Source organism: Acanthisitta chloris, unplaced genomic scaffold (assembly GCF_000695815.1).
Source record: "Acanthisitta chloris isolate BGI_N310 unplaced genomic scaffold, ASM69581v1 scaffold9099, whole genome shotgun sequence".
NCBI classification, from domain to species: domain Eukaryota; kingdom Metazoa; phylum Chordata; class Aves; order Passeriformes; family Acanthisittidae; genus Acanthisitta; species Acanthisitta chloris.
In genome coordinates this window covers 1,710-27,230 of record NW_008689778.1, presented here as the reverse complement: position 1 = coordinate 27,230, position 25,521 = coordinate 1,710, and the positions used below count along the sequence as shown (strand labels likewise).

At 37.2% G+C, this 25,521-nt stretch overlaps 1 protein-coding gene across 1 annotated transcript; it reads right to left on the bottom strand.

Moving 5' to 3' along the window:
- Positions 1-886: 886 nt before the first annotated feature.
- On the bottom strand, positions 887-18,504 carry SRBD1 (S1 RNA binding domain 1; the record flags this gene model as incomplete). Its single annotated transcript, XM_009081552.1, has 5 exons — positions 887-1,176; positions 2,411-2,595; positions 13,693-13,845; positions 15,628-15,804; positions 18,398-18,504. Coding segments are annotated over 5 exons (912 nt in total), but the record flags the coding sequence as incomplete, so codon positions are not given.
- Between the last annotated feature and the right edge of the window lie 7,017 nt (positions 18,505-25,521).

Here is a 25,521-nt window from a genome sequence, read left to right as displayed (position 1 = left end):
GGTATGAAAGCTCAGGAAAGTGCATACCATTCAGAAGGTCAGGCCAGTGCATCCTCACAAGCCCCATCCTCAAGCTGAAGTGCTACTGATTGAGCACATACTGGAAAGAATGAGAACCAGGACTGTTAAATCACTTGTAGAACCAGAACACTGAGAAAAGATGGACAGAAATGCTTTTATTTTGCACAAGTATAGAACAACATAAATGTATTTTGACACCTTTGAGCAAAGTTCCTTAAACCGCAAGGTACATCCAAAGTGTGTAAATCAATAATAATTGACCAAGCAATAATAATACACGTAAACACATCTCTTAATCATGTTGTTCAAATAAATTAAAGCTTACTATTTCTGAATCATCAACAGTATTAACAGATACTCTTCTTCCAGTCTACTTTGGAAGTGATGTCATGATGGCCTAACTTACAAAGATTACTTTTTTCTACAACTAGGTGCCCTCTTTGAGACTCTCAACAGAAAACAAACTGAATGGCTGTTTTTGGAAGGGGAGCTGTACATGTGTCTGCTCATGCAGTACTGACTAAAGATTAAGACAGCAAATCTTGCAGAGACAACAGATAAGAGATCTGTCTGACAGCCCACTGGAATTTCATGTGCTCTGCAGACAAAATAACAAGGTTGCTTGGAGGTAATCCAAAAAACTGTTCCAACAATTATTAACAGAAGGGATTCAAAGAGATGTGGAAAAACTGTTAAATAAAATAAAAAATGAATTTTTTTAAAAAAAGAAAAGTAAAGGAAAAATGCAAGGCTGAAGGTTTCAAAATGTGTTCATTTTCAACACTCACATTGAATGCCTGAATCTCCAGAACCTTGCTGTCACTATTTAAACTCTAAAATGAAGGCTCAACCATTGAAAACCCTCTCATAAAACACGAATAAGATCCAACGTTATCCTCAGTCGAGGAATGTCAACGTTAAGCACTTTAACTTCCACTCGTTCCCCAGGACCTAGGCCCAGGCTTCTTCTCTTCTTCACTTTAGAGAGTTTTGCTTCTGTTATGCTTCGCACTGGAATCAAACCTGCTTTCCCCACATGAATATCAACAAAAACTCCAAACGGCGTCGCATTTTCGACTTTTCCAGTCAGAACAGCACCAACACTTAAGTCTTCAAGGCAGACAATGCTTCTCTTGAAGTCAGGTTTATCAAAATCTGTTTTAAGAAACAAGAAACACAAATAAGAGTCTGGGGAGAAAGAGTTTCTAAGGGTTGTTTCCAGATGATTGTTTCTGATTAAGAACTTATCCCAAGGTCGTTCTAAGGTCCAAATATTGCTTTCTGTATGTCTTTTAAACAAAGACCCATCTGTGATAAAAAACTGATTTCTTATATTTTATGAATCACTTTTATAGGCTATGATTAATGGAATAATAAGCATACCTGGAGGCCCCACACAAACAGTCCGTTTCTAAAGGACTACACTCCATGGACTGAAGCAGTTTGTGAAGAACTTCAGCCCATGGGAAGGACTCACAATGGAGAAGTTCATACAGCTATACAAGGCTACTAGGCTGCCTACTCCAGTCAGAGTCTGTCTAAGGTAATAATGAATGCACTAGATCAGCAGAATATGAATATTTCCACTGAAGATTCTCTTCTGCTTTTATGTCTTCCTACATTATTAGTTTATCCTTATGTAATTTACATGAGACCACTGAAGCAAGTTGAGATATAGAAAATATGTATTTTCAAGATCACTAGTGGGAAATATCTACAAAATATGCAAGGCAACTATTAATAAACCCCCCAAAAATGGGGACAGGAATGTTGACTGCTTTTTTTTTTAAGCATAAGTTTATTATTTGTTATTACAAGCCTGCATCTTTGCTGACTACCCTTATCTCTTGCTGTCATAAGAGAATCCAGCTGTAAGCTTCATGAAAACAACAGCATCTCCAGATGTTTTATTTGATTACTTACCTCATCTTTCTTCACCTCAAATTATTCAATACTACTGCAGGTTTTAACCAAAGTAGGTCATGAGCCATGTGCTTCAATTACACTTGTCTCCACAAGCAGAGCTACATACTACTACACTACTGCTCCACAGAACCTTATTGCTACTGTTTCAGATTGGTCTCAGCATTCCCCTCCATGATGGAGAGCCAACACAGATTTAATCAGTAGAGAGTCAACATATTGAAACTATTTCATTTGTTAACAGCCATACAGCTCTCCTTCCTAAGGCTGAATATGCCATGATTTAAGACAGGATTCACACTCCTTACCTACCGAACTAGAAAGAAACATCTGACTATGATACAGTCTTTACCTTGCCTGAGAAAAGTAATGGAGTTATGTGTCCATGAAAATCTACTACTAACTTTAGAAGAAGAAAATGTGCCATTTTAAAACTGAGATTACAACTTTCCAAACAAGGGTTTACCTGTTCGGATGTCATAGCCTTCAGGCTGAGTCAGACCATCGATGATCAGCTGCAGTGTGTGCACTGTGGTATTTAGCCTTTTGGCTGTGCCTTCCAGTCCTTCCTTTTGAATTACCACATTTACTTTTTGCTGCATATCTGATTTTCCTATGTCATTTGTGTTTCCTCCAATCAAAGATAAAAACCTGGGAGGTTGAAACAAAGATATAGAGAGAGTTCTGTAACATCCTTTAGTGAGAACTGAACCTTGGCTCTATTTAGGTTTTTTTCACTGACATGTGAACAAAACTTCTGATAAAAGAATATGATCAGTGAGCAGTTTCCCAAGTGCATATCCTCTCAACTCAGCACTGACCTGACACATACATGGAAACTTAGAGTCTATCTACACACATGCATCTCCTGGAACAGATACAAGGCTAGACATAAAATTTTAAAATATAAGTATCTTCTCAAGACCAATGATTTGATCTCATGATAAACCCATAATTACCTTATGACTGAAAGATGTCTTTTACCATGAAAGTTCCTTAGCAATAAGGGAGCGTTGTGTAACACTACCATTTTTATTGTTACTCTCATTCAAATTAAAATGAATGGCAATTTAGTAAACAACAATGAACATTCAAAATATTAATATGAAGAATCTTTAACTCAATTTAAGAAAAACTTTGCATAAAATACTTCTCTTGTCTATGAACTTCATGATTAATTACAATAAATTTTTCAGAAACTAGGAAATCATCAAGTCAAAGTAGTCCCACGACACAAACACCCTTATCCTTATTGTCACCAACATACACACATTGTAGAACGATACAAATTTGGACTGGCATCTAAACAAGCTGAAAAGAAATACTTTAACATAAATATGTCTTGATCTGTGATCTTTTAAAAATACAAGAAAAAACTCAAAACACACTGAGGTTTTTAGTTCAGCAGTTGGCACATGTGCTGAGAAGCAGAGAATGGAAGAAAAAAATTTACATGCAGACCCTAGTCCTTATCAGCAGAGATGTTTATCAATGTTTAGATAACGTCCATTTAGATTTAGATAAATTTAGATAAATGAATAAATGTCCTTATTTTACTGAAGGACTTAAAAATGCAAATCAAGATTCTAATGGATATAAAACAAGGAAAATGAGAATGCAGCTCATAGCAGCTGAGGCAAATTGTATTAAATAAAGCAATTTGTCCTTTTCTCAGTAGACACTTCAGTTATCTGTTCTGCTGCCCTGGTCCACATCTCACCATGAACAAGATTCTTCCACCTTGCTTTATCATTCCTCTTATTGTTGGAGGGAGGTACATACTCACATCTCACCATGAACAAGATTCTTCTACCTTGCTTTATCATTCCTCTTATTGTAGGAGGGAGGTACATATTATTTTGCATGTTCTTCACCACAGCAGACAGGTAGAATTATTGTCTCTGTTCTCCAGAGTCTGAGTAAACATTCCTTTCAAATTCCTAAAGGAGATCCCTCCTTCCTGTTCTTATCCTACTTCACAACAGGTGTAAACTACAAGCCTCAATAAAAGTGCTGACGAGCAAGTTCATGCCCTGCACTTGGTGGGAGACATTCCAGCTCTATAAGAAAGCAAAAGCCCCTGGTACTCAAGCTTCTTTTCCCTCCAAAAAATACAAGCTGTGCTTTTATCAAAACCTGAGGCTAGTCTAGTATTTCTTTTGTCAGGAGACCCAGTAGGGTTATTTTTTGTTTTGTTGTTTTCTCTTTTTTAACCTAAGGAACCAACTGAGATTATTTCAGGTGGTGAGTAATAAAAATGTTATATGGCATGAAATATGAAATTAGACATCTTTTTGAGAAAATATAAATGAAAGAAACATAATTAAAGCAATATCTGACTGTTAGTAGATCATAGAATTCATCTTTGAGCATAAGGGCAAAGTTCACTCCAAAATGTCCACTAATTCTGCTTAAAGTAGGGCATCTGTACAACTGGCTGACAGGACTTCCACTTCTTTATTGGATTCAAGTGCAAGCATGGTGATTTAGGTGTACTGGTAGCTCAAACACAGAGATTTGTACTTAATAGTAATTTTCACATTATTTTTTTAGCGCATACACATCTTTCATGTGGCAATACACGAGGAAGGAAACTACTAAGGACTCAGTGGATGATGCTGTTCTGAGGATTTACTGAATTTTGCTTTGACTGCATTTCAACTATTGATGCCACTTTTTAAAGCAGTTTAAGGTGGTGTAGAAACAAAGTATATAACAAAGCAGACGCAAAATGGTTTATAATATTAAAGGCAAAATTGGTTATAATATTGGTCATAATATTAAGCGCAAAATTTTATTTTCTGCAAACTAACAAAACACCACCACTACGACTCAACTATTTTGTCTAATATATGAAATATCAGACCTTCTACAAAACCATCTTCTCTTGGTCTCAAAAGAGCACCAAAAGTGGCTGCAATAATAATACTGAAAATGTGCATTGGCCCAGGTGAAGTGCTCTTCCCTGAACTACTACTGAGGGCTGTTGGCCGCTAATGCTGATGGATGGACAATGCCCCACCAGAGCACTAGTGACAGGCAGCAGCTGCCCCAGCTTTGACTGACATGCCAGATGTAACACAACAAACCCAACCAGCCTCATGACTCAACCTTCTAAATAATGTATGCTTTACCACCCACTCCTATAAACAAGTTTGCCGACATTCACGTACTTGGCTTTATTTCACTTCAAATGGAAACTCAGCTTGAGTATGTCCAAGTAACATTTTCTCACCATTAGAGTTTCGCAGAAGTGCATTCACTTTGTAAATCGATAACAGGGTGGGTTGCATCACTAATAAGTGTAACCACATGGAACAGTCACCAAGCTAAAAAGAAAAAACAACCCTGCCATGGATAAAACTGTCAAATGCGTGGGTAATGCAATCAGAATGAGCAGGGCTACGTGCACGCTGCTGGAAAGAAAACCAGCCTGAAACAGGACACAACCCAGGTACCCGAGCCCTCAAATACTATTCATGAAAGATATTTCACCCCCAGATCCTTCCTCTGCAATTGTCTCCTGCCAATACTATTCATGAAAGATATTTCACCCCTAGAGCCTTCCTCTGCAATCGCCTTCCGCCGGAAATCCCAGAGTATTTATCCAATATTAAAAAGGATTCCTCATCTAGGCAAGGCTAGTAGATTTGGGTCCTACATTATCAATTACAGTTGTGTAAATAACTTATTAACATGGTTACTCCTTGCAATAAAAATCTACACCTGAAGATGATGCTTAAACACATGCCCTAGTCTAAGAACAAGAGAAGTCCCACCGACTTCTACAGACTTTTGATGTTCTAGAAGTCAGGAATTTTAAGAATATTTCAGATTTATGAGGTATATATTATAGGAAAAACAGAGCACTGTAACAAAGCCCAGCATACACATATACACAGAAGAAATGCTCCTTATCAGAACCAATATTATTACTATTTTGGAAATTCTCACCTTTTTGGGACAGGTTTTAGTAAAAACCTATGCAATAAAGTATATCTGATTTAAAGCAACTTCTTAGAAATTCTCACCTTTTTGGGACAGGTTTTGGTAAAAACCTATGCAATAAAATATATCTGATTTAAAGCAACTTCTTACTAATTACAGATGCAGTAATTCTTAAAAATACTGTTGAATCTAGTTATATATTTAGTGTATCATTTTCACTCAAATGAACATAGACTGAGGGCACTTAGAATAAAAAAAATCAATACAAAGCACAAGTCTCTGAACACTGATGCATTATATTGATAATTTCTATTTTTAAATGTCATTGCTAAGAACAAAGTTAAATGTTTCCTTATTAAAAAAGTAACCCAACAACTTCCTTCAAGAGTTATATCAAGGTCTGAAAGAAAGGACATAGTAATAACACTGGAAGATAGCCATGGTGGGGAAAAAAGGTTTCTCTTCATTTAAATATTTTGATCTTCATAATGTTCAACTGTCTCACTACGATCCTTGAAATATCTCACTTGCCCAATTTGTAAATGACAGTTCCAGCTGCACAACATAAGAACATGAATGATCTGTGCAAAAATGAAAGCCCTTCAAGTATTTTCATGGCTACATATGTGAAATAAGTAACAGGTTGCAGTAGTTTGAGTGCTATGATTATCTACTAGAAAGATAAAACCTTAAGAAAAGTTAACAGCAATCAGAAAGATGAGACTCTTTTCTGAAGTGAGGTCATGATAAGATATACCAACGTTATTTCCTCAAATGTTGAGTACCTGAGTGAATGGTGAACTTTCTGCTCAATGCATATAAACTCAGATAAAAACTGTCAGAGTCTTAGGAGAGTCAGAACAGAGCGAAATTTAACTGGTTTTGAACTTTGAGTTTTATAGGTTTGAGATTTAGAGGATATTCAGAAACCTTAGCACACACCTTAGTTTTAAAAGCAATCTTTGCAGTCTTACAGGACCTGCAGAGAACGGTCATGGCTAAATGGCTGATGTTTTTATTTAATACATAATTTCATCCATCTTACCCAGATAAAGAAAGAAAAGTAGCATAAATGTAACAAATAAGCACATCATGTTCACTTAACATACACATCTGCACAAAATTATTGCACAGCCCTTGCAATACTTACAAGATAATGCAAATTTCAGGGAAATGAAAAAAAAAAAAGAGTAAAATATATTACCAAGGGAAGCCTTCAGTAAATTTTTAAGAAGTTACTCAACTCCCCCCCCAAAAAAGCTTCTTATAATGTGCAGGAGTTCTAAAGCTTTGCAAGGGCTTTAGTCACAGTCATTTCGGTTTTATGTAATCATTTCCAGCAACACAACTTAGGAGCTGGGAGTACTGGATTCATTACATTAAAGCAACATGATATGCCATTACATCTTGTCACAGTGCACACATGAATTAATAGTAAAGCAACATAATCACTCGGAAAACAAAATAACTTTGCATTAGCATGCACTTTGTTAGGTAAAATGTACACTTATGACAGCAGCAAACTTAAATTATGCAGGCATTTATGTTTTAGCAATGTTTTGTAGTGTAAAAGCATTATTTGTGGAATGCAGATGTTGACTGCTCTTTTTCTCAGTAGCAATATGGATCCTCAATTTTCAACTACGGACACATTATATATCAAACAATATTTTGCATTACTCTCTGTAATTAATTGCTGCACAAAAAAAGCTACAGGTTCAAATACATCTAAAACTATTTATGAGGTTTAGCCAGACAGGGTTATTTAACCAATGTATTTTTCCATAAATGCATAAATTATTAATATTATAAATTATTTGACTGTTTACAGAAGGCCAGAAAGCAATCAGTTTATGACATTTTTAACATATAAATCTACAAAACGAAGAGGTTTTAAATGAGAAAAGAAAATCAGACACAGTCACACTGCAGCATAGCCACTTTGCTCCATACCACTGGCACACTGTTGTTAGTGCTTTTCATGACTACTGATATATCACATAACTGAAGTGCAACCCGACATACAAAACAGTGAAACATGATTAGCTATCCACAAAGAATTAGGACTACAGTTAAAGGAGATAATTCCATTTAAAAGGTTTTATTGGGTTTTTTTCCATAAATTTTTGAAATGCAACCAGTGGGACGTAATATAAGTTCCGAAAAATTCAGCAAATTTAAAAATAGCATTTGATTTATGGGTCTGCTATTTATTGTGTAACTGGAGCATAATTCTTTGTTATTTTCAGGTTCTTCTATTCATTATTGTTAATTTTATTTTACATCACATGAAGGTTTTCAAATAGAAACAAGTGAAAGCCTTTTCTCCTCTTCTGTTTACTAAGAAGATAGCTTTCAAAAATATGTCCTCTAAAAATCCAGATAAGTTAGTAGTCAAACCTGTGAATGAATTTGCCTTCTAAAGTGATGAATATGAGCTATGATTTATTAGACTTAATGGCCCTAATTCTGCAAGTGTTCCCCTTAATTAGGTTTAGCCATTTCCTACTGGAAATAGTCATAAAGGTTCATTAATTGACCAAGCTAAACTTTTTCGATTTTGAAAAAAGAAACCCAGGACTTATATTAAGCATTATTTTGCACATTAAATAGCTCGAATACACATGCACATGTGTGAGTACATGCAAGTACAGTCTTATTGCAATGGAAAAAAGATGCTTCTGATGACTTTGCAGTGAACTTAAGGAAAGGCATCCTACCACAGTAAGAACTCCTATCCTCTCTAAAATATTCACATGCAGACTGCATTATTAAACAGAACATAATTTGTTTTGTTGCTTAAACACCATACCAAGTACCTATTCCATCCCTGATTTCTATTCCTCTAAAGAATTGCCTCAGTTTCTCAGTGACAGCTAGGGGACCTGGACAGAGGCAGGTCAGCCTGACAGAGCTGGAAATGCCATCAAAGGACAAGTGTCCAGCTGCCTAAAGGGCAGGAGAGGAAGATCTCTTTCTTTTGGTGGCCTCATCAACAGTTTACCTCCTGTATTTTCTTATGTGCCAGTACTTGCCTTCAAAGCTATCAAACGCAGTTTTTTAGCACAGCAAGCAAGATACCATGGATCAGCTGTTACATCCACCCATATAGACCACTAGGAAACACCACAGATATTTGAAATATGACTGATCCACCTACAGCGGAATATAAAATGTTATCAACATAAATGTCTTGCTGAAATGAGTGCCAAATCGAAATGTTTAACTTCAGTGAACAAAAAGCACGTGAATGAGCACTTTGCTGAATTCTCTTGGGATTTGGAAGTCTGTCTGGAGATATCAAGCAGCAGTATCAATACACAGAGAAGGGCAAGACACAAATCTTCACTGCCAAGTCACTCTGCCCAGTGTGTGTAAAAAACTTGTCTTAAGGCATAACCAACTGCAGTGAGCAGGACTGTCCTCTACCAGGCAAGGTCCTAACCCTGGGTAATTAGCCAGGGAAGATCCTCACATGCATTATTCTACATCACAACTTCAGATCTTTTAGAAATATTGGTAAAATATTTCTAGGTCAGGCTAAAATCCAACCTGTCTGCCAGATGCTGAAATCTGCAAGCAGCAAATACACATTCTGAGTGCCAACCTTTAGCAAAAAGCATTTTTATGAGATTTAAATAAAAAAAATCAGCAAATGTTAAAATTCAGTCACATGAAACCAACTGCACCCAGCAGAATGATAGAACAAAGAAAAAACATTGCGTTTTCATTCCAACATTTTGGTTTACAAGTCTAACCTGGTTGTAACTTTTGGGGACTTCCTAAATGTTTCCTCAGTTTTCCTACCAGTCCTTTTACAATATGTACCAAGAAATTGGATATGTTTCACATATTGTATTAATTGTATATAGAAGATTCTGCCACTATAAACTGGTTTCACATATTTCACTGGTTTCAGAAACTTAAAATACAGTTCTGCTTTACAGGAATATAGACTGTCTATAAAGTTTTGAGGTTTTTTAGTTAAGTTTTAGGAAATTCTGATGCATAATATTTAGAGGTGTTTGTAAGCTTGATCACTGCACACGACAAAGCTGAGCTTTGACAGTGTGGAAACCATGAACAAAAATGTTTTGGTTTTCTGCTGAGCATGTTAAATCACTAGGATGTTTTCCAATTATTTCACAGAAATTGTACAGACTTTAGGGTAAGATACTTAAATGTCATAAATCAGTCATAGCAGCACCATTTGTGCCACTGTAGTAAAGATTACATCAGTGTTTCCATTACAGAACTCCTATTTTTCAGGGGTTTCTAATTCAGCCATAAAAATTGGCTCCAGTCTAAAATTTGGCAACCAAAGTCACCACTTGGGAGTAATTCTTTTAACCATATTTTTTTTAAAAATGGATTGGCTTTTCAAGCTACAAAATAGAAAATGAGTGGTTTCAAATTTTGGTGAACTTCTATCCCTCAAAAACATTGCTTGAAAAACTGATAATTCTGTGTGTCATAAATCTGTAATGTGGACTGCTGTCATTGGGTAATTTGCCTATAAGCAGAGGATAAAAGTCATTGGCTTATTTAATTTTAAAACAAATGTAATTTCATATGAAAACATTTAATCCAGTAAAATTTTCACAAACTGCTTCTCATAGAAAGATGTGGTAGACATTGCATTAGAAAGCCTTTATGACTCATTTATGAAGCAGCTATTCCACACATTTTATTTTTTATGGTAAAACGCATGTAATACTATATTGTGATGACTTGAATCAAATGTGCTCATCTTCAAGAAAACAATTCTGTCCTTTCGTAGCACAGATTCACCTGTGAACTTGACATGGTCACTGACAAAGTACTGTGTAAGCACAGAAAAAGAAGAAAGAAATACTGTCAAAGCAGTAAAGCAACAGAACACCTTTGAAATTTATTTTGTTATAAAATGTATATATTAAATACTGATTCTAACCTACATCTAAGAGTCTCAATTTTTCTCATGCACATTAAGTTATAAGAATTATCAAATGGAATTCTGACATGCTAAACAGTTCTTCAGATAATGGCTAGTTTCAGTAAGACACCTCAAACCAATCCCATGAATATGATTTGATCTTCAGGCTTTCTCACAAACATAGGCTCAGCAAAAGCCAATTACAAGCCCAGTCCCACCCACTGCTGCCTGTCAGCAAAACTTGTTAACAGCCCCAGTAAACTTTGGACCGAATTCTCCATGCAGTCTGAATTCCTAGCAGAATTTTTCTCTTAATTTGTATTTAGGCAGGAAAAAAAGGGCTTGGAAAGCCGTTTTGATTAAGTTCCGAGAAGCTTAACAGCTCATATGCTTCTTTTGAAAAGTCATTCTAAATATATAATCATTGCTAAACTATAGCATTAGTTGCTAGAGGGGAGGATGTCTGGTTTATATTTAGCCCTTATGCCATCAGTGTCAATTTTTAATACTACACTTCTTGGCTTTTGCCAGTTTGTTGCAGAGTTATATTTTCTTTTCTTAAAATGGCTATTTGCAATGAAAAAACATTAGAGATATTTGTCCCTTCCCCACACCATTTTGTGATATCAAGTTGCAGCATATTAATACAATCTATGCCATAGAAGTTGTCACCTTCATATTTAACAAGCTTTCAAGGAAATTATCTTTTGATTACAAGAAAAATACAAATACTGTTGAACATAGATTACATTAACAGAAAGCACAGAAAGCACTTAAGACTTTTTCTTCCCCTCACATTAAACTATGTGTACAGGTACTCATAAATACTCACAAACATAAGTAGTAAGACAGAGAAAGAGTCCAAGGAAAACAGAAAAGACTGATTCAGTCAGTTACAGAGACAGATGCTACATTTATTAATTTTGGTGTTTCATTAGCAGATATTGTAATTGTTGTTTCATATTTGTTTTGTGATGAACTGATACTCTTTTGCATTAAAAACACCCCTGTATGGTACAATATCTATAATACAGACAATATCTATAATACAGACTTGAACCTAAATACTTCACCCGAAATTCAGTCTAGGAAGGCAAAGTGTTTGGAAAGAAACAGAATAGACAATGGCACAGCTGAAAACTTATTAGAAAATAATTGCATTAGCCAAAATGAGATGATGTGATAGGTAACACTGGTCTTCAGTCATGTAATAGTTCTGCAGTGCCTTAGAAGCTCTTGAAGTCCAACAAGTTTGAATCTGAACACATTTGAAGAATCAGCAAGGTACCTCCTAAGCAGTGTTGGCTGTGCAATAGGTGGCAGCCTCCTCTCTGAAACATGCATAAGCCTGTGACTCAAACCTCTGTCTTGGTGGAGGTGTAAAGTTGTGCTCATGAATTTTCTTTTATTCCATTTTTTTTAAATAGTGCAAATCCTGGGTTCCTAACTAAATTCCAAATCAGAATTATATTATCAGTGATACCTACTAAAATTGTATCCAGAATTTCAACTGTATATGAGTATCTGTCCTACCCTACTCATTAATAATTCCACTCACCACTTCAGATATAAAAGTAGCCTGTGCAGCTCTGGAAACAAAGACACAATTCTTTATTTTCTGACTATATTATATGTAGGTAAATTCCTGTAATATTCCAACATTAACTGGATGCACTTCTCTGCTCCCTGAAGCAATCCTTTCACGACAGCCTTAAGTGAAGCTGGTAACATTGTGAACACTTTACTGATTATTTAATTACTGTACTAGGGCTGGAAAGCTAAAAAGAAAAACCTAAGTAATTGAAATTTAAATACTGAAAATCAAAATTAGTTTTGAATAATCAATTTATTTTTATTTTTCACATTAACTCACTTATGTGGAATAACCTCCAGTTAGGGTGGCCAAGCTGCCTCACCCTATAAGCCACCTACCAACTGTAATATCATTAAGATCAGGACATGTTACCTGCACACTGCAGAAAGGACATGGACTCTAGCAGGAAATTGCCTAATTCTATGACCACCATGCAGAGAAGTGTGAAATGTGGGAGGGAGAGGATGAAAACAAAAGCATACTGAAGGCCCAACAGAAGGAAAGCATGGAGACCTACACATAGGAAGCAAGAACAGAGCACACACTGTAGGAAAGGTGTCCTAAAAAATGCAAGATCCAGTACAACTCTTTTAGCTACAAAACTAAAGCTTCATGAATTCAGAAATTCAGCATATCTCTCTGAAGTTTAGAGATGGTTTTGTTTATAAAACAGGAAGCATGAGTTTGTTTCTCAAGGAGTAATACTCTCAACTGAGATCATATGAATCTTAAAGCATCTAGCTGCTGCTGAAATTACCTCCAGTACTTTTTAAGAAAAGAAAGTGTTACGTGCAAAACACTTAAAAAATAAATATGTGCTCAGTCCTGGTAGGAGATAATGTTTTCTGAAGAGGAAATGCAGAGTCCAATTTCAACCAGGGATGCTGGTAGAAAAGATCACAGCTAATAGTAGCATTTACCAGCCACAGTACTCCCTAACCACAGGTAAACATGGATGCCTAATTACTCTTTTCCAATCTACACAAAAATCATTCTCTCCCTTTAGCCAAAGGTCACTTAGTAAAACAATCATGGTGCTCATGTATTTGGGAATGTCATATATACATCTTAACTAGATTTCGCAATCTCAGAATTTATTTTTAAAGGCTCATAGTAATGACACATGCTGACATATGTCTGAAGCATAAATTTCTCTGGAAGAAACAGGAGAAAGCATCAAATTAATGTAAGTATTCATGTCTCAAAAGGCTGAGCAGAAAAATTTGTGTCCGAGAAATCAGTACTTTTATTTTAAAAACTGACAGTGTCAATAAGCTTTCCCACTACTTACCTCATTGCAATGCTGTAAGACTCTGGATGAATGCAAGTTTGGTCCAAAGGATTGGGCAGTTGTGAGGCACATGGTGTTGGTTTACTCTTCTTTCTAGCCGGTGCACCTGCTTTAGTCAAAAGTGTACTACTTCCAAGTTCAGTTTTCCTATTACTGCCAGGAATCAAAAATGGAGATGTCATTCTCAATAAAGATGATCCTAGTGTCCACACATGAAACCAACACACTTTCCACCCTGAAGCCTCCCCTAAACAAAAAATTGCTCAGGACACAGTAAAGACATCAAATCACTCCTGGTGACAGGGAAGAAGATGACCCACAGTTGACAAACTGGACTTGGGAAATGTCCTCACATATTTGAAGGTTTCTTTCTTGCCTCTTAAGCTTTTGTTTCCTAAATCACAAGTAGTTCCTGCTTTTGGAGGACAAAAGAGAACACACTGAAGGACCTGAAACTAGTACTGGCACTTTGGGCTCTACTCATCAACTGTTAGCAGAAATGCAGACATAACTTTCTCCTTCGTATCAGTTTTTCAATTAACCACTATTTGTTAGCTTTCACGTAGAAAGCACAAAAATTATTTCATACAGCACTCTATAGTCACCGACATGATTAGAGGACAAAAATAAAATCTTCTCAAAGTCCATTTCAAAAGCCTTTAGTTTTGTCACCTGGACCCACAAGAAATGTTGTGGAGGCAACAGTGTTAGAGCTTTACTTTGGCCTCAAAATCCATTTCTCGGGTTATACAGTGTTCTCAAGTTTTATGGAACCTGACTAACATCAGAAGCATGCTCCAGCAAGGAAAAAACCCCAAACAATGTTCGCATTACACCAGGGAACATTTGGGGGAGTGGGGGGTGGGTGGGAAGCCACCAGTCGTTTCCTCCTTTGTTATATTGCAGCATTCACTAGAACAGATTTGTACAGGGTAAGACCTATCGATCATATACAGCCTTGAAAGCAATTTCTTTGGTCTTCTGGTGCTTACAGTGAGCACCATTTGGCTTGCAGCATGTGCCTCCCTGCCAGATGGGCAACCAATCTGTATACCTTCCACCTGGGCAGTAAGCCAGTCCTAATGTGCCTACCTCCTGCCTGGAAGTTACGCGTGTGCTGTTTGGCCAGCAGCAACTGGGAATACAGTATTGCTTCTGAGCATTGGGTTGGCTAAAAAGCAGCATGTGCTTCCCAGGAAAATATTTTTTGAGAAAAGCCAGTGGCAAAAGGGTGGAGTTGGTGCTACCACGTTGCCCTTTTTTAAGTTCTTTATTTTGGAAAGAGAAATGGGAAAGGCAGGAGATGGGATACTGCCCTAGAAAGGGCATTTTCAGTTGTGGAAAGGAAAGATTTCAGGCCAAGAGGAGTACTATCAATGGTTGCAAGAGGAAAAAACTTGGTACAGAATCAGGGAATGAGATGACAGGGAAGAGGATTACCCACAGTTGACAAACTGGACTTGGGAAATGGCCTCACATATTTGAAACAGAAGGCAGTCACATCACTCTTGCTAGGCACAGGAATATAACACAACAGTTTGATCCCGGCATCAATTCACCTTCCTCTCTCCAGGTAATGGAATTGAACCTTTCAAAAAAATCTGCACTAGTTTACCACCATTAAGTTCTGCAGAATAATCTTTACCACAATAAGTTTAATTTACAAATCTCTAAATTATGCCTGAAACACAAGACTAAATTTCAGTATCTCAGATCACGACACTGCTGCGTGACAATTTTTTATAGTTATTCAGTGGCAGAATTTGTAATTAAACATATATTTATAGAAACCCTAACTCAGAGGACTAGGCTAGTAAGTCATGACTATTCAGAGAAAGAACTACTGACTTCCACAAGTTTATTTATTGTCTTTCAGAGCAGTCTTAAGCCTGAATATGAAACAGAAAAGCTCTTTCTGACAAAAAAATCTCTTACCTGCAAAAAGTCTTTATATATTCTTGATTGAATCTGATGAAGCCAGCACACTGTTGGAAGGTTTTGGGACCCAAACCTTTAACTTCTTTGAGCTGTTCTCGGTTTATAAATGGTCCATTCTTCTGTCGCCATTCAATTATATTTCTAGCCCTGTTAGCATTCAGTCCTGCAATGTGTCTAAGAGAAATGTTTACAAAATAGCTTTATTGCTATCAAACAGTCATTAACACAAGTGCTATCCATTACAAGGATACATGTTTCTGTAGAAAATCTTGTTTACAAAACTAAAAACTGCTAAGAAATTAGCAAATAAGACTCCCAGACCAAAGGCATTGTCTGAAAAAGGATCCTTTCTCTCAGTTCTATGGAAAGAATCCACTCAAGTCAACAAACTTGGTACAGCAATATGGTTCTGCACTAGTAAGCCAGGGTCAGATAATTTATGATCTGTTGGCTATTTCTGTAATGCCAATTCAATTTGTCATGTCTTATGGCCTGCCCCCAGCTGCCCTCTCCAGGAAACAACGTGGGAGGAGGGTTCAGGACAGATAAATTGTTGCTGTAAGAACAGCCCCTCTCAGCTATTCTCTTCCAATGGTACCGAAACACCTTGCCCCAGCATGAAGGGCTGACATCTGCTATCCACAAGGAGAGTGTCTGGGAGCAGCTTGTCTTCCTCACACAATTTAGCTGATCCATAAAGTTTGCTGCTTTTCCCTCAGCTGTTCATGAGATAAAAAGCAGCTGGGAACGGGCTGTGTGAGTTGTTCTGAGGGCAACTTGGATACAGCAAAGAACTCACCGGTGAAGTGCAACAGCAGTTAGCCAAGTTCCTTCAGGAGGCAGTGGGTTTGTTGCACATTTTCTGTATGTACATGTGAGTATAACTTTCTGTGTATGGAGTATGTTAACCTCAGAAAGAGGGGAAAGAGCTCTCACGAGCAGTTACTCCTGGCACTAGGGAAGGAAATGTTACCTACTAGGTTCTGTGTATCAGATGCCATTGCTTTAAGTCAGTGGCAGCAGAGACCTGTTTGTGAAATGGCATGGACTGATTGTAAAAAACACCACCAGCAAAGCTGGTAAGAATCATAAAATATCAGAGGGAAAAAAATAAAAATCTTTCCGTTCTCATTCTCAAGCAAAAGTTCAAAAAATTAATCCAAAGGTGGTAAATTCTCCAAATAAATTGGAGGGACACACCTTTAACCACAGACAAATTGTTAATCATTATAAATGGAATTTGCTCAAAAATTTTCTTAGAACCATTATGAAATCCAGCTTATTTCTACTGTCAAAGGAATATTACACAGTTCACAGAATTTTCCACTGATGATCTCAAGTCTTTCAAGCACAATACTCAGCAGTAATGCAAATACTGTAGCCCTGTCATCTCTTCCATGTGTAATGTGTGTCAAGAAATGTATTTGATGCATCAGAAACCACAAGCAGAAAGCTCTGCCCATGGTACAACCTAGCCAGGGTGACAGTTTCATAAACTGTACATCTGAGAGAAACAGACTGTATCTACACAGAACAGCAGAACTGAACTGCTGAGGATCAAGTTAGATTCAGAAGTTGATGCTGTGCGTGCACATGAGCATTGTAAGCCAAGTTAAACAGATCACACGAAGAACTTAGCCAATGTGGTTACCACCTGTAACCATGCCTGGTCACCCCATGTTCACAGCTTTATGGAGACACCACAGCACCCCAGGCTGGTGCTCTCTGCTGAAATGCACAATATAGCTGTACCCTGCAGAAGCCTGACAGTGCTCACCACACTCTCAGGTATACCTTTATTCATGGAATGAAAGTGGGTCGGTACCATTTACCATTTAGGTACCACTTGCTTTCTTACTAAGAGGTGATCTAAATGTGAAAGCAGGTAAGACAGAAGGTAAATCAGAAGTCAGGCTAAGGGCTGGATACACAGAAAAAGAGTATGAAAGAGAAAGCGGAAAATCAAAAAGAATAGAGAGCCTCTTCCAAAGTATTGCAAGACATTTTAAAGAATGATTATAAAGGGTTAAAAAATTAAAATAAGGAGTTAGCAAGAACACATTTTCCTAACTTTGATGCCTAATATAATTTTCACTACCAAGATTATGGACATTCTTTTTCTCCTCCCCTATAGTAGGAGGGGAATGACAGCAACCCTCCTTTTGCTCTTCTGAGAGTCTGTCATCTAAACAATACTGAATTCTACACATGCAAGAGAGAATGAGCTTTTAGTTTCTAACCAAGAGAAATTAAGTCCAGAACATTTTCCACCTAAACATAGCATAAATACTTCACCCCCCAAATAATAATAAAAAAAATAAATCAGTAAAACAGAATAAATTTTTCAAGTTTCCCCTTAAATCTTTCCTTTTCTCCTTTCCTCGCCCAACTTTTACAACCTGTTCCACTTAGCAGTACCTATAAAAATACCTTCTAAGAGACAGAAAGTACATTTGAAAATCCCTTTCTCAGTGTAAAAACACAAATTAATTATATTAAGTTTTTCTAAAATTGCAGTGCTGGCTCAAAATTTTTGAATACCTGTTTTCCTCTGAAGGATAGTTTTACTCTGGAGAATCACGTAAACCCTTAAAAACTGACTCTTAATGATACAGTGAAATACTGTCTTACTGTGTCATTTTCATGTAATTGGAAGTTTAACATAGAGCCATTTGCTCCAGCTGAGTCTGAGTCAGATGGCAGACTAAACAGAGACTCTGTGATCCAGAGCCATGTAATTACTGGAATAGGAAAATGTTTCACTCACCTTAAGAGTATTTCTGAGCAGATGTTAATATCAACTCCTACAAAGCTGACACACTCTTCAACCACACTGTTGAGAGTTGCTTTGAGCAAAGTCTGTGATACATCATGCTGAGAAACAAAAATGGAGATATCATGTTACTGAAATATCGAAGCATACATAAATAAGAACTGAAAACAACACTAACATTAATAAAATAGCTGCTGGAACTTATCAATATCTTATGTGAGTTAGAATGCATTTTTAAAAGGACCCTAGTATCTCTTTGCAACATCTTTGTCATGACACAAATCTCTAGAATAAAGGCACTCTTCACATCATGTTTTTTTAATAACTATTTGCCTCCATCTTGTATAAATAAAACTATATTAAACACAGGATTACTCAAACGGAGTAATGCTTCTCCTCATCCACTGTGTCTGGTCTTTAATCTGAAATTCATTTAACCTTAATATCAGTTTATTAAAAATAAGACAATATTTTAAAAATAGGGAAAAGATCACAAATTCTGTACTTTTGCACCTGCGCACACAGATATTTGCAAAATTGTCCCCTTTATGAGCATCACACTACAGTATAGTTATTATTTACTAAAAGAACAAGCCAGGGATTGTATGAGTATGGGCAATACATAAGGTACATATCAACCCTGTAGCAACAAAATGTTTCAGATTTTGAACAGACATTTCTTGGAAGATTGGCAGGTTCTTGACCAAAGCACCACTAATGGAAATTCTTCCAATTTTCCATTATTGTTCATAGGGTTTCCTCCTTTCTCCCCCTAAAAGAAAATCAGTCACACTTGTCAAAGTTAAAAGTTCTGAAGCTCTAAGATTTCTTTTCCTCACAAATGTAGGTATACTTCAATCTGTAACTGCTAGCTCCCCACACAAGCCCATCAGTACTTAGAAGTCTGACCTGGAGGGAGAAGCCTCTCGAAAATGCAGGAGCTAATTCAATCACTATGTTGGCTTAGCTTCAGGGCTCTTATGCGTCACTCATGTAAATCTGGGTTGATCTGTTGTGGTTTCATGATGCATTCATTTAGGACATCAAGCTGGATCCAAGCCAAGACACCAAACACTTCATCTACTACTTTGTTTTACCTTCTAAGCCATTCAGGTCTTTTAGAGATTTCACGGTTGAATTTAACATGCCAATAGTATCAATCCCAATCTACTAAATACTAGTAGTTCATCAAGCAGTGGTTAATAACAAACAATCATAAAACTTCAGGCAATGTATTTCATAGCTCCCTATTTCAGATAATGGCAACATGATGTATTTTCATGCTGTGATGCACAATGAAGTTACTCACAAACAAGAAGCTCATATTTTGCCAAAATTACTTCTCCTATATAAACTTTGCATGCAAAAAGCCATGCACATGCATAAGTACTGGAATTTGCACACAGTTCTGGCCTCACACCATAAAGCTTACTTGTACACTTGGCAGATCAAACATCAGTTTCTACTTACTAATGTGTTGCTACTACAACACTCTAACTTCTTTTTTGAATTAAGAGCTATAAACAAAACTCCACACCCTTAAAAGAAGTCTTATGTTTCTGTTTTTCTGACTTACTGACAATGCAGATTCTCTTAATCAGCATCTTCGATATATTCCCTCCTCCTCCTGGCATCAACCATCTAATATACTAGAGCTAGAGGCTGCCAGCTCACACGCACACTCATGCAAGGATGCATTTATATAACAGAGCACAAGAAACAGAGTAAAACTATTCAGAAACAACACCCACTTCTTCTCTTCTTTGCCAAGTCCAGCTGCCAACAACTGGACTAAGTTTTTCACTAGACTTTTATAATTTGAGGTTCATTGTAAGATAAAGATACCGATTAAACATTTTTCTTCGTCGGCTCACACGCACACTCATGCAAGGATGCATTTATATAACAGAGCACAAGAAACAGAGTAAAACTATTCAGAAACAACACCCACTTCTTCTCTTCTTTGCCAAGTCCAGCTGCCAACAACTGGACTAAGTTTTTCACTAGACTTTTATAATTTGAGGTTCATTGTAAGATAAAGATACCGATTAAACATTTTTCTTCGTCGGAGGAAGGTTTGAGGTTCATTGTAAGATAAAGATACTGATTAAACATTTTTCTTCATTATGAAGGAGGAAGGTGAAAGGAAAAAAAATGCAGAGGACAAAATTTCCTACTGCTTTTAGAAAAGGCTACTGACTCCAAAGTACTTGGAAGCTGATTATGTTATAGTATCACAAGTTACGTTATCAAGTTCAATTAACTGTAGCAGTTCTTGGCCACCTCCAAAAAAACCTTGGTCTAAAACAACTGCTCAGAATACAGAGTCCATGGCAGAGAGAAGAGTAGAGTACCGTTTCACTGAGTTTCAGTCTCATTCCAGAAGATGATGATCATTCATCAGAAAGAACTACATGCAGTTACATGACTGAAAACAGAGACATTTGTCACTGTCTCCCCAATGCCTTATAGCATAGGGTGTAGCAAAGAAGGAAATCCATTTGTCTGGCCTCATCTTTCTACACAGTTCTTTGTAAGAGACTTGCTTGATTCAGGAGAAGCTGTATTTCCAGCCTGCAGAAAGTGAACCCAGATAGTAATTCAGCCAACTACACTCCCTGGAAACCAAGAAAAGGATATATTGTACTTAAAAGCTAAGCATCCTGAAATATCTCTGCTAGCAGAAGAAAGGCCAGGGCTCACAGATCCTCAGTTTCCAATGCAAAGTTGGCATTTATCTAAAGACCTAAGTTTGTGGTTTCAATGATTTGTGTAAAAATCATGCCATAGAATACACTCATCTTGGAAAAACTATAATACTCAACTACCTATGTGTCTTGCTAGGAAGACAAAAACTTCTCAGATATCTCAAAGATGATTTGCATCTTTTAACTTTATTTCTGTTTGGCAGTCATCATTAAAAACCAAAACAAGACATGCAGAAGTTGCTATTTATTACTCCAACACAACAGTCATAGACTTTGGAAGGACATCACAGCATGTATGTGAGAAAGCATAAATAAAGGGAATGGGCAGATGTGACAGAACAGGATAAGTATAAAACAATCCCTAAGTTACCAATCCCTCACAGAAGTAAGATACATTCAGCAAGTGAATGACGTTAAGTTGCAAAAGCTAGGAAAGCTTTCCAGATGGCAAATCTGTTTTCCAAGATGCAGTTAGTGACCATCACAGCTTCCTTTGGCTAGCATGAAGAAATTTCTACACCTCTCTTTACACTGATACAAAGCATAGAGAAGTGTTAAGCATTTAGTTTCTAAAAGTAGTTAAAAACATTATTATTCCAATACCATTGCCAAGACTTCCTAGTGCTAACAGGTTTGCCTTCAGAAAGGTTTGAAGTGCAGTGCATTTTCCAGTCTTCCAACGGTTTCACTCATCATCTCAAATATCAGAGGTTAGATGATATTATATACTTCTGTGCACTATTTATATGCACTCGGTGTCCTGGGTTGCAGTGTGGGGGGTATCCAATGGTGTGTATTCTATTATCATCTCCACAAGCTGTTACAGCAGGTGGGGCAATGATCGTTATCACCTTGTCCCTCCCTCAGGGCAATCCTGATGGCTCCCTCAGGGGCTGTCTCTGATTAACGGGCTGCCAAGGACCCATGCATGGCACATCCTCCCTGTGATCCTTATCCCTTGTCCCATGGTGAGGTGACTCACCCCAGGGGTGGGGAGCCAAACATGCTCACAGGGATATAAGCTGGGGTTTGGACCAGCACAGGGAGCCCTTTGCCTGCTGGATTCCCAGAGGGCAAGAGCTGCTGCTGGACCTTCAGGAGAGAACCGGATCTGCGGGATCACTGCTCCAACAAACCCATCACACCAGGAGGACTGCAGCCACCATTTAATGGGACTACTACTACACCCTGACTGACAGGCTGTCAGGTTGCTTTCTGACTCTGTCAGGTTATTTTCTGACTCTGTCAGGTTATTTTTTTTTGTACTGTTGCATTTGTGCTGTTTTGTTGTGTGGTTCATATTAAATTGTACTTCTGACTCAGAGTCTCTCACCGGTTTGCTTTTCAAACCAGCACACTCGGGTACTATCAGATTATTCAGTCACTACTAGAAGCACACATAAACCATGCTACTCACTCTCTACAACAAGTCTGTAAAGACAGAACTTAGATTAATGAACATGGAAGAAAATGAAGGTCTCCTATTTAGCTCTCTGCTCATGATTATTGCTCAAATAGTACTGTGGCAAACTTGCTAAAATTACCAGAAAAAGTGTTATATTCCATATTTCAAAACATCCATTTTGCCAACTCATGCTAAAAAAATTCAATATAACTTCATTTAATGTACTTTCAATTAAACACAGCACAAAACATTTAACACTGAATGTGTTATATAGTGTTTAAGAACACTTGTCTTATGCACATGATAGTTTTGTCCTATCGTTATATCCCAATACTTCAGCTATCTTCTCTTGTCAGATGGTATGAAGCAGAGAACAAGGACTGTTGTTTCGCTCAGTTTCAAGAACTACAAACACCCCCTGGAAACAATTAACATTACTAAAATCCTATCTGTTCCTTAAGAGGGCTGAACGCCCTTTGCCAGTTTCAAACCCTGTTGATGTATACAAAAGGAAGATGGTATATCAAACAGCCTCTCAGTTATTTCTAGCTGTATAGCAGTACAGACACTGTAAAAATACATTAGTCATCAGCATGGCCAATTTATTAGGTCAAAGAACCACTGCTCACATGAAGTCTGGAGGTTGTACTTAGCTGATCTTTATGAGCATAGATGGTGGATCAACACACGGAACTTTGTCTGAACACTAGATTACTACCCAGACTAGAAGAAGCAGCTTTTATGTGCAAGTAAATTACAACTCCAAGCCCTTTACCTCTTGCAACTTAACACCTCCTCCCCATCCCCCCGACCCCCCCCAACACTAAAACCAATATACATAATTATAATGTATTTGGCAACCTTTTCCTGGTTCCCTATAAAATCCTAGTTTCAGAAAGTACGATATGATGGCATGCATCTCTGAAAGACAAATTCAAACAGCTTAAAATTCTACTGCGACGCACAGCAATTCTTAAATAATTATTTTACATTTACAAACATTAGTAGACATTCACATGACCAGACTGTGCATTGTTATTACTTCACAATGCCCAAGAGCCAAGCAAGGCACCTTCCAACACTGCTGAACAGGAGTTATTCGTACCCTGCAGAGCCTACAAATGTAGTGCAAACATGAATAAATGATTCTGGTTAGAAAATAGAGGGGAGGGGAAGAGTTCTCAAGTCTGAGCAGCAACCTGCAGGTTCTTGCGCCAGGCTCAACATTGCAGTACTATAACAAGATCAACATTCATTCTAAATAAGACTGAGCTGCACGCCAGACAATCTATTTTGGGTTTTGATCAACTTATACCTCACTTGTCCTTTGAATCCAAAAGTCAACCTTCAATGAAGTAAATGCAATTTAACTTTTTTCTGTCTAAGTAAGTCCTGAAACACTTCATAAAACATTATTTTGTTGGTACCTACCATTAACTTCTGTATCCATGAACTTTAATATTGGCATGTGTGACTAGCCAATATGCCTCTTGAAAAAATACTACTTTTTATTTTAAAAGACGTATAACTGTGCAAACCAAATTTACTGAAAGAGAAATTAGGAGGGACAACACAACCTAAGAAAAGTTAAAAACTCTATTATTTTACAGAGATTCAATTCATGGAAATGTGTTTTAAAATTTTAAAAAGGAAAAACATTATTAACCTATATACGATCAGCTGCATTTCAAATGCTTGTGAAACCACAAAATGCAGTCAAAACAAACCCTTAAGTACAGCAGGACTAATGTAACACAAATAGCCTAATGAGAAGCACCTTTTCATGTTCAGAATTAAGAAAAAAAATATTTAAAAAATCCACCTTACATGTCAGGTGGAAAAGTTGGAAATTTCAGGAGTGGGGTTTTAATCTCCAGCATCCTTTGGAAAATCCCTTCCAGCTAGATTCTAAGAAAACAAGGTTATCCCTCTCATGTTTGATAAAAGGATCTAACTTTCAGAATTTCTTTTGAAGATTGTTTGTGGTTTCTCCAAATATTATATTGTTATAGGATATATTGTTATCCTACGCACTTATCTCTGACTCACTTCTTGTTTTAAAAATTCAAATTCTGTTTATTTTAACTGCATAGGACTCTTACTGCAATATCCCAAGAGAGAGAAATGGATTTATATTTTCAAAGAAAATGATAAAACAAAAGCAAGGTCTGTCAGCTCTAACATTAAAAAAAAATCCACAACCCCCCCCCAAAACACCCAAACCAAAAATTGCACCAGTTTATCATGTAAATGCTTTGAGTTACTTACATATTGCTGAAACTAATCTTATCTTGTGCTTGGGTCCTAACAGAAGCAGTAATACTGCTAAGTTTGTTGCACAAATTCAACCCCATCACTGACACGTCTGATTTCTAAGGTTAGCTTCTTTGACATGAGCAAGCAAATGACATATAAACATCTTCCTCTTTCCAGAGCAGGTACCAGTTTTCTCCAATGCATATTTTGATGTGACCACAGGGCAGTAATCTGAATTGCAACTATAATCAACCACATAATTCCTGGAGATTTCAGAGGGACATTTTTGCCAATAAGTAGCAACACTGATCATCCAAATTACTACAGATGGAAAGCCTTACATTTCATACATTTCAGTTTCAGTCCAAACATGTATTCTGGGGCGCTTAAAGCTCTAAAAATAAAGGTGACACTCTGCAATTCTATAGAAAGATAGAAGATAGACCATCAGGAGTGGAGTTTCGTAGATCACACGGCTGAAGGGCAATACATTCAGTTAGAGATTTTCCTGAAGAGTGCTGAAGGATAAGACAAATTAGAAAAAGAGGGAGAAGGAATAGTACATTTTTTGAGAGACAAGGTAGAAGTCATGAAGCCAAGTCAATCTTGTAATCCGTGGGAATCCTGCTTAGTCTGAAGCCAGTGACTGTCCATCACCCTACAGCAGATGAGTGAGGAACAGCAGCTCCTGGGAACAGAGTTCTCACCAGCCTCACTCAGAGCAAAGGGAGCTCCACAAGAGACATGAG